Source organism: Pelobates fuscus, chromosome 5 (genome assembly GCF_036172605.1).
Source record: "Pelobates fuscus isolate aPelFus1 chromosome 5, aPelFus1.pri, whole genome shotgun sequence".
In the NCBI taxonomy this organism is placed as follows: domain Eukaryota; kingdom Metazoa; phylum Chordata; class Amphibia; order Anura; family Pelobatidae; genus Pelobates; species Pelobates fuscus.
Genome location: NC_086321.1, coordinates 259764168 through 259777480, shown reverse-complemented (window position 1 = coordinate 259777480; position 13313 = coordinate 259764168). Strand labels below are relative to the sequence as shown.

At 42.8% G+C, this 13313-nt stretch overlaps 1 protein-coding gene across 1 annotated transcript in view; it reads left to right on the top strand.

Moving 5' to 3' along the window:
- Positions 1 to 12031, top strand: part of LOC134612198 (atrial natriuretic peptide receptor 1-like) — a 180584-nt gene extending 168553 nt beyond the window's left edge. Inside the window, exons 19-21 of the mRNA XM_063456550.1 lie at positions 8190 to 8288; positions 10569 to 10660; positions 11391 to 12031. Of these exons, the coding sequence (XP_063312620.1) occupies positions 8190 to 8288; positions 10569 to 10660; positions 11391 to 11552 (353 nt within the window). The 3' untranslated portion in view covers positions 11553 to 12031. The remainder of the gene's footprint in view (positions 1 to 8189; positions 8289 to 10568; positions 10661 to 11390) is intronic.
- The last annotated feature ends 1282 nt before the right edge of the window (positions 12032 to 13313 follow it).

The window sequence follows — 13313 nt, the reverse complement described above, 5'->3', positions numbered from 1 at the left end:
CTGATTAGGTTTGTATTTACCTAGATAATTCTGTATGGCGTTGGTGTGTTCCTGTGTCGGGAGCCTGCTCTGGTCCGCCCCGAGGTACTGTATAGCTTGCTGTAAAACACCTGGAATTCTTTCGCAATCTCGTTTGGGAATGCTGATACTTTCCAGGATGTCAACTTGAGCCTGTGGATCTGCATGTGTTGTTTGGGGCCACGGAGCATTCAGGCCAAATACTTCCCCCCTTTATTGGCATGTGTACAGGGCCGGCCTTAGGCATTTTGACGCCCTGTGCGAAAAATCTTCACAGCGCCCCCCCCTCCCCCCCCCCCGTCATCCATGTATGCTGTAATGTTTGTGTTGTCTGTGTATGTGATAGTAGGTGTGATGACTGTGTGTGATATGTATGCTATGTGTGATATTTGTAATGGGTGTATTAACAGTGTGTGATATGCGTGTATTGGTTGTATGTGACACACACACACACACACACACACACAGAGTCAGACGGCCATACACACACACAGGAAGACATCCACACACACACACACAGGCAGACAGTCAGTCTCACACACACACACACAGACACACACAGGCAGTCAGTCATACACACAGACACAGACAGTAATACACACAGACACAAACAGAGGCAGACAGTAATACACACAGACAAACACGCAGACAGTCATACACACAGACACACAGAGGCAGACAGCCATACACACAGAGGCAGACAGCCATACACACAGAGGCAGACAGCCATACACACAGAGGCAGTCATACACACAATCACCCACACAGAGGTAGACAGTCATACACACAGAGGCAGACAGTCATACACACAGACACACACACAGAGGCAGACAGTAATACACACAGACACACACACAGAGGCAGACAGTAATACACACAGACACACACACAGAGGCAGACAGTAATACACACAGACACACAGTGGCAGACAGTCATATACACACACACACACACACAGGCAGACAGTCTCACACACACAGACACACACAGGCAGACAGTCAGTCATACACACAGACACAGACAGTAATACACACAGACACACACAGAGGCAGACAGTAATACACACAGACACACACAGAGGCAGACAGTCATACACACAGACACACACAGAGGCAGACAGTCATACACACAGACACACACAGAGGCAGACAGTCATACACACACACACAGACACACACAGGCAGACAGTCATACACAGACACACACACACATGCAGACAGTCATACACAGACACACACACACAGGCAGACAGTCATACACAGACACACACACAGGCAGACAGTCATACACAGACACACACACACAGGCAGACAGTCATACACAGACACACACACACACAGGCAGACAGTCATACACAGACACACACACACACAGGCAGACAGTCATACACACACAGACAGTAATAAACACAGGCAGAGAGTCACACTCACCTGACAATCCCACAGTTACCTGTGGAGTTCATTGTGGAGGCAGTGCAGCTCCTGGTGACTGTTTGGTGGGGAAGCAGGGACTCCTTCCTGCTTCCCCTGCAGCAGTTTTCCGGCGCTTTTAGCTCCGCCCCCGCCGCACGGTAAGCTCCGCCCCCGCTGCAAATTTTACACAAAAAAAAAAAAATTTTTTTTTTTTTTTTAAATCCACGGCGCCCCCTGCTCCATGGCGCCCTGTGCGGCCGCACAGCTCGCACACCCCTAAGGCCGGCCCTGCATGTGTATAGAAGAAACCCTTGGACCTCTGGACGCCTCTGAAATGTTTGCGTGTCAGAAGATCAGTAAGCGAGCGGCGTGCCTCCAGGAGGTCCGCATATACAGAATCTAAGAGAGATCTTTTATGTTGGGGCTCCAGTTGAGCAATGCGATTCGACAGGTCTTCGAGTTCTTCTTTCTGGTGGCGATACCTATCAGGCAACCCCTGATAACACTTTTGTGTGTCTCCCACAGCGTGAGAGGGGACATGCCATCGGTGTCATTCTCTTCGAAGTACAAGCTTAGCTCGCCTGCCACTTGATCTTTGACATTTAGATCCAGCAGGAGGGACTCATTTAGACGCCAGGTCCATTCTGTCGGCTTCGATAAGGGAGATTCCACTGTAATTAAGACTGGGCAGTGGTCCAACCACGTAGAAGCAGCTATTGTAGCCGAGAGCAACCGCGTGAGATGTTCCTGTTGCATGAATAAGTAATCTATCCGTGCGTACCGGTCATGTACCGCCGAATAGTGCGTGTAGTCCCTATCACCCAGGAATGGAGTGAAACCAGTGGCTCAGGGTTTGGCTACCGTGGGCTGAAGAGCGTCGGATCCTGCTAGGAAATGGTCCATCATCCCGGATGTAACAAAATTGGGGGAGGGGGGAGTCAAGTCCCGCACTATGCCAACCGTCCACTCCCCCCATGCCCTTCACCCTCCCAAATGTGAACAAGGAACTCCCCGGGATAGGTGCGGTATGGTTGTAAATTGGGTCATGATAGGTCAGACCATGTCCTCAAGGTGCGACCCGATGTCTTGTAGCCTGTGCCCTGTTATTGTTGGTAGGCATCAATGTAAAGAAGCAAACTACCCCCCCCCCCCAATGTGTGGGGCACTGCACCCGTTCCCCATCCCAATAAAGTGCTTCTCCCCAACCCCTCCAGAGCCTCAAACTCAGGACATACATAGACACGGGGCCCCCCAGTATACCTTAGAAATTGCTTACTCTTCCACACGTCCAGGATCTGGGTGCCGTCGGGGAGGAGGGCCCGCCAAAGAGTCCTCCCTTCTGCAACATGGTGCTCTCTGCAGATGGGGCCTATGGTCCAAGGGCCCCAGAACCCAGTTGGTGATGGTCTGAGGCGGGAGCTGCAGTCGCTGCAGGAATGCAGGCGTGTCTTCTGGCCACCGAACAGAAAGCCATACATTCTGGTGGCGTACAGACAGGCAGATTCTGCATTCTTGTAAAGCGGTGGTCACCGGTCGGAGTGCCCTCCTAGCTTCCAGGGTAAGTGGTGACAGGTACCTGTGCACCCTGAAAGTCCAAGGTCTGCCTGCTGCGGGCCTTGCACATGATGGTATCTCAGGCAACATATCAGATCCCGTGGAGCATCGTTTTCCATTCTAGGGAGCAGCGCACGGTGTGCTCTGACGAACTCCATGGTACTTGGTGCTTCGACCCGGAGGATGGAGCGAAACAAGCAGGTAAGGAGCCTCTCTGCATCTTCCTCCCCTTCAGGCTCAGGCACTCCCTGCACCCTGATGTTGCACCTATGGCCGCGGTTGTTGAGATCTTCCATCTGGCGCCACATTTTTAACAGCATGGTGCCTTGCCGAGACACTGCCACGGCTCGTGCCTATAGGGCTTGGGATGTGCGCCCCAGGTCCCAAATGCGGGTGCCATGTTCTGCCACCTCTGTGTGGATCCCAACCAGCTCTGTCTTGATGGTGTCATTGATTGTGGAGGTAAGTGTCTGGAGGTCCGTTTTACTGGCCATAGACACAGCTAGGGACCTCAATTTCATGCAGATGCTATCTAAGATAGCATGGTCGGATCCCGCTGGGGAAGCCGGAGGGGATGATGCCATATTGGAATCGGCGTGGTAGACCCCAGCCAGGGTCTGAAGGAACCCGTCCATAGGTCCCATTTGGGGTCTGGGGTGGATCAGTACACTTGGTTCTCCCCGTTTGGGCTTTCGGGAGTAAGTTAATTTTGAATTTGGTGCGGAAATAAGGCTTGGAGGAGCAGAGCTCACGAGTTATGCCACCATTCCGGTCGGAGTCCAGGCCATGCCCCCAAAAGCGGTTTATAAATTCTGTCAAACATGGATGGTAGCAAAAAGCCAAAATCACAAGGGGTGGGTTAGCACATCATTCCCAGTCTGTTATTGTTATACATGTTAGTTAGTATGGCTAATGCAGAAGTGTAAATTCCTTATTATCAAGTCAGCTGGAGAGGGGGAGGTCTGTGTGCTGGGGAGCGTTTTCATACTACTCTAAAGTCTGCAAAGTCTCAATCACATTAAAGCTACTCTATCCAGATATCATTATATTAATAGAAAAAAGGGGGATGTATTACTAAATGAATGATGAAGAGTAGAAAAACTGCTTTTTACAGTCATTACACTGGTTTAGAAACATGCAGGATGTCAGTCCCTGTGGTGTGTCTGAATGCATTTTAGTCAGTACTCTCTTTATGTGTTCAGATAGAGAGATGCATATTGCTTTACATTGTATATAATTATAACCCATTTCCTTCACAATGTAAACTCGACATCTCTTATTACAATATGCTTCTCATAAATTACATTTTGTATAATCATTGTACAGAATATGATGTGACATTGCATTTAAATTATTGTTATTATGATAATCGGAACTGTACAGTTTTCATTCTGCAGGCATTAGAGACTGCATGTAATGTATCTGCTGTTTTATCGACGATGACAACGGTGTTAGGGTTCGAGTGTCAAGGCTATATTCCTTCTTACGAAACCACATCATATTTACATAGGTCTTCCCCTTCATGCTCAGATGGGGAGCATTGTTGGCAGAATGCTAAATACACATGATATATAACCAGCGAGAACATAAATAAAGCATTAAGTATACATTTGTATTATGTCAATATAATTCACAGTGTTCAAGAAGTACCAGAAAAGTCCAAATATATTTTTAAAGCGGTTTTCCTGACACTATAGTGCCCTGAGGGTGCCCCCTCAGGGTCCCCCTCCCGTGGCGCTGAAGGGGTTAAAACCCCTTCAGCCACTTACCTTAAACCAGTGCCAGGCTCCCTCAGCGCTGGTGACCTCTCCTCCCCGTCCGACGTCAGCTCCCCCGTCCAACGTCACTGGAGCCGAATGCGCATGCTCGGCAAGTGCCGCGCGCGCATTCAAAGTGTCCATAGGAAAGTATTTCTCAATGCTTTCCTATGGACGCTCTGCACGATGGAGGCGCAGTGGCGTCGCTGGGGGGGGGGGGGGGGGCAGAGGGGGCCATGGCCCATCATGCTGTGCCCCCCCTTGGGCCTCCCCAAATGCCGGCAACTTGCCCCCCCCCCCCCTGAAAATAGAGCAGCTGCCGTCTGTGGACCTACCTCATTAGGGGCTCGGTCGGGTGCTGCAGCCCTTTGGCAGACCGGGCCCCTTTAAAGTTGCAGGGAGTGCTGGGAGGAAGTGACTGTTACTTCCTCCCAGCTTACAGACCACACGGGCTGAGAAGACACAGGCTGCAGGCAGCTGAGAGAGAAGGAGGAGTCAGCTGAGAGAGAAGGAGGAGGGAGGAGAGAGAGCTCTGCAGCTTCAGACTCCCACCAGGATCAGCCAGCCCCAGAAAGTCACCTCCCTGCAACCAAAAGGAATGGAAGGGGCAGGGTGGGTGGTTAACATTATAGAAGCTGCTAATTGTGTGTGTGCCAGTGTGTATGTTTAGGTGTGTGTACATCTGTGTGTCTGTGTGTATCTGTATCTGTGAGTGTCAGTGTGTATGTGTGTGTGTCTGTGTGTATCTGTATCTGTGAGTGTCAGTGTGTGTCTGTGTGTATCTGTATCTGTGAGTGTCAGTGTGTATCAGTGAGTGTATCTGTGAGTGTCAGTGTCAGTGTGTATGTGTGAGTGTCAGTGTGTATCTGTATCTGTGAGTGTCAGTGTGTGTATCTGTGAGTGTCAGTGTGTATCTGTATCTGTCAGTGTCAGTGTGTATGTGTGAGTGTCAGTGTGTATCTGTATCTGTATCTGTGAGTGTCAGTGTGTATGTGTGTGTATCTGTGAGTGTCAGTGTGTATCTGTATCTGTGAGTGTCAGTGTGTCAGTGTGTATCTGTGAGTGTCAGTGTGTATCTGTGAGTGTCAGTGTGTGTGTGTATATGTGAGTGTCAGTGTGTATCTTTGAGTGTCAGTGTGTATGTGTGTGTATCTGTGAGTGTCAGTGTGCATCTGTGAGTGTCGGTGTGTATCTGTGAGTATGTGTGCATCTGGGTGTGTCAGTGTGTATCTGTGAGTTTCAGTGTGTATCTGTGAGTGTCAGTGTGCATCTGTGAGTGTCGGTGTGTATCTGTGAGTATGTGTGCATCTGGGTGTGTCAGTGTGTATCTGTGAGTTTCAGTGTGTATCTGTGAGTGTCAGTGTGTATCTGTTAGTATGTTTGTGTGTTAGTGTGTATCTGTGTGTACCACTGCACTCAGGTTCCGCTTTTCACTCTGGCCCACAGCCTCAGAGGTGTTCTGCATTAGAAAGACACTGCTAATCGGTCCAACAATACAAGGTAATAGAATATACAGGCAACACTCTGGGTACTGAAGGTGTATTTATTGAAGGGTAGAACACCACATGAAAGTGCAACTTTTCAGCCCTAGATGGACTTAAACATGATTAAGGCCCTCTAGGGCCGAATCGTTGCACGTTTGCACTTTTAAGGTGTTCTATACTCCAATAAATATATCTTCAGTACCTGGAGTTTTGTCTGTATATTCTATTGCCTTGTATCTGTGTGTGTGTATGTGAAGGTATGTGTGTCATTTTGTGTATATTTAGGGATGTGTGTGTGTGTGTGTATGTGTAGGTATGTGTGTGTATATGTGTAGGTATGTGTATCTGTGTATGTAGGTATCTGTGTGTGAATGTGTAGGTATAGGTTTGTATCTGTGGGTGTGCCAGTGTATGTGTGTGAAGGTATATGTTTTTCTCTGTGTGTATGTGCCAGTGTGTTATTGTGTTTTCATATCACTGTGTGTGGCCGCATATGTGTACAGCCTCCTATGCCCTAAACAAAAGTCCCCTATTCCTCCGCTGCAGCCCTTTTCACCCCACTCTAGCCCACCACCAGTGCCCCTCCCGAGATTTGGTTCTGGATCCGCCACTGTGTGTGTGTGTATGGACTCAGCAGTCTGTGTGTGTGTGTGTGTGTGTATGGACTCAGCAGTCTGTGTGTGTGTATGGACTCAGCAGTCTGTGTGTGTGTGTGTAGGACTCAGCAGTGTGTGTGTGTGTGTGTATGGACTCAGCAGTCTGTGTGTGTGTGTGTATGGACTCAGCAATTGTGTGTGTGTGTGTATGGACTCAGCAGTCTGTGTGTGTGTGTGTATGGACTCAGCAGTCTGTGTGTATGTATGGACTCAGCAGTCTGTGTGTCTGTGTGTGTGTGTGTGTGTGGTCAGCAGTCTGTCTCTCTGTGTGTGTAAGGACTCAGCAGTCTGTGTGTGTGTGTGTGGACTGTATCAAGGGAAATGTGTTTGTTTTTTAATAATCCTTGGTGGAAAATAATGAATTCTCCACCAGGGATTGTAAAAAAAAAACAACAAAACAAAAAAAAACACTGTGTCGGGGGCGGGGCTTAACATGCAGCAGGGGCGGGGTCAAAATGCGGTGAGGGCGGGGTTAAATGTGCCCCCCTACTTTTGTCCCTGGCCCACCATGTGCCCCTCCTAAAAATGAATCCTAGAGACGCCACTGTGGAGGCGAAATTCGCCTCCAGCGTCGCAAATGCGCCTCTAGTGGCTGTCCGGAAGACGCCACGCACACATTCGAAGTGTCCATAGGAAAGCATTTCTCAATGCTTTCCTATGGACGCTCTGCACGATGGAGGCAAAATTTGCCTCCAGCGTCGCAGATGCGCCTCTAGTGGCTGTCCGGAAGACAGCCACTAGAGGCTGGATTAACCCCAAATGTAAACATTGCAGTTTCTCTGAAACTGCTATGTTTACATGTGAAGGGTTAAAACCTGAGGGACCTGGCACCCAGACCATTTCATTGAGCTGAAGTGGTCTGGGTGACTAAAGTGTCCCTTTAAATTTTCAATAATTAAATTTAAATTACTTAAACTATAGTATGATCAACTGAGGAGCAACATTAGAAAACTCATGCTTAAAATTAAATAGGAAAGAAACATATGTCTAGCATTAAAAATGAATATCGCTTGCTGATGTATTTTAATAGAAATAGAGTGAGACATTTTCTCTTTTCAGTTGTTTGTAAAATGATTTACCAGGAATGATACAATGGTGTTTATATGAACTACTTGTTTTGATACATGGCAAGTAGAATTGCACATACTGTATAACATTTATTCCAGTCACTAGTTGGAATGACAATTTACAAAGCTCTCAGACAGTTATAAACATGGTATAGCTGAATAAATTATTATAGAGCTGGTTAAATAAGAAGATTATGATTATGGTTACTTTTATCCACTATTATTTTGATATATCTCTCAGGACCAGTAGTTGCTGGGGTTGTTGGAACCAAAATGCCTCGGTACTGTTTGTTTGGAGACACAGTGAACACAGCTTCAAGAATGGAATCGACAAGTGAAGGTAACGTGTGCTTATACTTTTTTGATACTCTTCCATTCCTGTACAGCAATTCACTCTAGGATTTCAAAGCAGTTCTATCTTTTTCTAATTTCAGTACAGGAACTAAAACTTTTAGTAATTAGGCTACATGTTAGGTTATTTTTTTTTATAAATATACTGTATTTACTCAAATGTAATGCACACCTTTTTTAGAATACAAAGTTCCCAAAATTTGAATGTGCATTAAATTCGATGGCGCATTACATTCGGGGGAAAATACGAAATTTTTCGGTGTATTGTATTCCGGCAAATTTCATTCTGACAAATTCACACATGCAAACTCACCCATGCGAATTCACACAGGCAAATTTCAAATTGAGGTGCACATTAGATTCAATGGCGCATTAGATTAAAGTAAATATAGTATTTTTATTTTATAAACCTGTGGTTTGTTTTATCATTGCTCTTTTTTTTGATGAGTATATTTTCATAGTTGCAATACCAGTATATTAAATTGTGTTGCCTGCTTTACTGCTTTACTACTAATTTAAGCTCAAGGTCAGCCAACAATCAAGATGTACATAGCTATGTTTAAGGTGAACACTTCACAGTTTGGGATAAAAGAGCATAGCTTGAGCACTGTTGAGCATAGAAATAAATAGTAAAAAGTAAAAAAGTGCATCTTGTTGCACTTTACTGTAGTACTGAATGATTTATTTGTACTAATTGTACCCAAGACCCAAACATTATAACTCTACCACTCCATCCTTCCCCTCTCTGCCTCTATCACCTCCTCCTAAAACATGTCTCCAGTTAAAGAGCCCTGCTTGTTTGCCTCTGTTCTGCCTCTATGCCACCCCCTGCGTCTGCTCCACCTCCAGTTATAACCCTCATATTATACCTACTATAGGGCAGTGTTACAGTGTTGTGGGGCTGAAGCTAGGCGGTGTTTACATGCTATGCAACAGAGTTAATAATGTTATGGTTTAGGGCACAGTTACATTGATTGACTGACCAATCACAGCATGGTCAATTAGATGTGGAGTTACACCAAAGAAACAGCAAGATGGGCGCTAATTATGAGTTTGACACTGGCTTGGAGTAGTTTTTCACTAAATTCACAAATTGCTTGGTTTAGAAGTTTTCATAAAATGTTTCAAAGCTCGAGTCAAGGATTCATTTTCTGTAAAATAACTTTTTGGTGACAGTTGACCTTTAAGATTTGAGAGTGATAGTGCTGGCCTTCATTCTAGAATAACTTGCTTGCCGCCAATAAATAAATAGGAGGTTCTACTAAATCGACGTGATAGTTGGGTACATATATTCAGAAACCTACATAAAAAGAGAGAAGAATATTAACACCACTGGAACACAAACCATGACATCAACACAATAGCTACTACCAAAAGCAAAGATAAATATGAATGTCACATTCATATATATAATGTAAATTTTATGTGACTTTTAAAAATTTAACAAGTCACAAGAGATGCTTAGAATTGGAAAGTACAGCATAGGATAAACCGCGCCATGTATATAGTGTTCATTTTTATAATGGACATTGACCTCTACTTGGCATGTGTTTGTCACATGCAGCTTTAAATTGCAATATGTGCATTTCCTTAAGTGGTTCTTTTGTTCCTAAAATATTTTAGGTGTATTATTTGTTGTTTCCAACCACAGAGATGATTTCATTTCAAAGATTAGCGTTCCAAGCTCTGTGATTGTTTTGGATCTGACATTTAGAGAGATTGTTTTAAAATCCAGTTTTTAGTTTTTATATTTGTCCAGCTTTAGCCTCTTCAACAGATTAGATGCAATATTTAGTCCCAGTGGGTATATCTGTGACATATTTAAGTAGGTGAAAGAAGGAAGCCTCTAGAAAAAAACAAAACACAATTTCTCTTTTAATGTTTCTTCCATACATGTGTTGACGCCATCTGGCCAGACGTATTTTATAAGTTTCTGATAGTACAATGTGAAGTGAGAAGTGGCTGGTGACAGTCACTTTGGCAATCCTTAAAACCTTACATGAAACATTCACCCCACCTGTCACAGATAAATGATCCATGCAGCAAGAATTAGTACGCACCATCTTTTTCCTCCTTTGGAATGTCTCAGCTGTTTTATACCGAGCAACACCCGAGAGGCATCTTGAAATGTTAAATGCTGCTTAAATTCTCCTTAGTGTGTAATGTGCAAACTGTATTGCCTTAGTTTTTTTCATTTGTAATTAACTAAATTTATTTTACATATATGTGTATAAGTGGATGGGTCATTAATGGTATGCTTTTCTTATAGCACTAAAAATCCAGTGTAGCTCCAGTACTCATGATCTCCTGAAACAAATTGGTGGTTACGTTTTTGTATGTCGTGGGTCACTGCAAGTTAAGGTACATGCACAATGTGTGCATAAAATAGTACATTTGTAATGTATGTACTTTTTGGATTATGTCTAGTATGTTTTGTTTAAACAGTGAATATTTGTTTTTCAATATTTTTTTAAATTGTAGATATAGATTTATATTAATTTATGTTAAAAAAAATTATACAACAAAGTGTAGACTGACAGACAAAAATTAAACTGGTACAGATGATTTTCAGAGCACTAAATTTTATTTTAAAGGAGAAGTGGGATTTATAAGACAGCAGGTACAGTTTATTGTATATAGAAGATTTATTTAAAAAAATGTTGAAGAAAGGAAAAAAATAGCAGGAAAAATATGTTCTTTGTAAATAACATGTGGTTAATTTAATAATATGTGGTACTTGTTAAAGAGTAAATAAGGGAAGAATATTCAAGTTATTGAAGTCTAGATATATTAGGCATTGTAAAAAGATCTGTAGGAAGGAAATTATCCCTTTGTCTGTCCGTCCATCCAGCTTAAAAAAAATTCTAATATTTTATACCCTAAGCTAAAAAAACATATTAAGATGACAAAAAGTTTATAAATATTTTTGTCATGCCAAAGTAAAATCTGTTTGAACACCAAATTAAGATAGCCAGTCTCTTATTTGGAGTTTGTATAGCTTTATAACCACAGGCACAATGTTATTAAAAACATTTAAGATATAAAACTGACATATCCTTTGCATTTACTAACTTCAGATTTGTCTCTGCAGGGGAAAGGAGATATGGTGACATATTGGCTAGAAGGAAAAACTGCTACAATAACAAAGAAAGCTAGTACAAACTCTTCTGCAGTCATTCAAGAAAAGGAAAGAGAGTCATTCAATCTGATACCAGGTGTGCTCTCCACCGATGCATTATCAACATTATTCTGAAGGACAGCTGCCAAGTGCATTAACATCAGTCATTACTATTAATAGTGTGCCTTCTTTGGCACAGCACCCTATCCAGAAGATCTTCAAAGGGTTGCAATGGATTTTGTCTATGGTTCATAGTCAGAGCCCCAAATATGATGTTCATGGCACCACTTCTATTTGGAGCATTGAGAAGGAACAAGGATAATAAACTGTTCTAAATCACTATTTCAAGAACAGCCTTGTACAGTTTCCTTTTACTCACAGAAGCAGCAAAGAGATATGAATGACATTTGGAGAGTAAGTTTGCTGAAGATATCAGCATCCCATCAAAGAGACAAATTCAGCTGTCTAACTAAGACATCTAGTTTTTCTAATGTAGCATTCCTCTACACTTCCTTCTCAAATGTCTGTGAAAAGTAGATCTTAGAACAAAAGATAAATACGGCAGTGACAAAGTAATTTGTTTGATACATAAATTGTCAGTGTCTCTGATGTTGTGCAAGACAGATATTGTCTTAGTTTAATTCTACTGAATAGTTTTTTTTAATGTTGTACATGGAGGCTAAAGTATCCCACGCTGATCAAATATTTGCACACCATTCATAAATGTGTATGAATCATTGATATGTCAATACAGCTTCCATATCATTTTCTTTAGTAATACTTAAGAAATCAATAGTATAGCAAAGTGCAAAGATATACTACTTGTTGGATATACTTTCTGTCAATTCTCAATCATTTCTTGTTTAGTAAGTAACTGACTGTTTCAGAAAAAAATGGAGGGCTTGCTTTTTACAGACTGGAGATGCTATAAAAATGTTATTGCTGCTCATATGATGATATAAGCAGAAGGTATAGAAACTAGGGGATTCTATATAGAAAGGAGAGTTTAGAAACTTTGTAGAGAAGGGGAAATAAAATTGTGTAAAGAAGACAGGAGAAAAAAAGGAAATACAGGAAAATTGTGAAAAACAGAAAATCGAGAAGAGTGATGGAGAAAATTAAGAGAAAGGTGAAAAATGAAATGTGGCTCAAAATGAGTTATTTTTCCATTTACTGTATAACTATAGCTGCATTCTCCTGTTTTGTCTATTGTTACTAAAATCATGCATTGCACTTCTTTACTAACTACTGCTTTGCAGTTCCACTCCTTAACTCCTTAAGGGTGGAGGGAATTGTCTGAACCCCAATAAATCCTAACATTTGTGCTATGTATTTGTTCCACTGTGATTTAAAGATGTTCTCTTTAAGTACACCAATACATATTATATGCTGTTTTTTTTTTAAAGGACAGAAAGGGGTTTCTTTTAATAACCTACATGTATACCTAACAGAACATTACATATGAATAAACTGTTAAAAATTGGATATATTGAAAAAACTTCAACACATCAACTGCAACTAAACAAAAATAATTTGAACTAGATTAATGTTTCACTCTTCAGTGTTAAATGCCTAATATGTCTAGGGTATTCATTTTGGTAGTTAGCACTAACCCTATACCATCCCCCAATATACCCATATGCTTATACTAATTCTACCATATATCTATCCTAACCTTACACCTAACCTTAACCAGCTATTGCGCCGCCCCCCCACCCCACACACACACACAAAGCCACCTAATATGTATGAACACCTTGACACACAGATGCACGCAATGACACATACACACACATGCTCAGATACACACTGAAACACAGATACAAAGGGAAACACACACTCAGGAATACACTGGCCCATACACTCAAAATCAGATACACACTGACACACACAGAC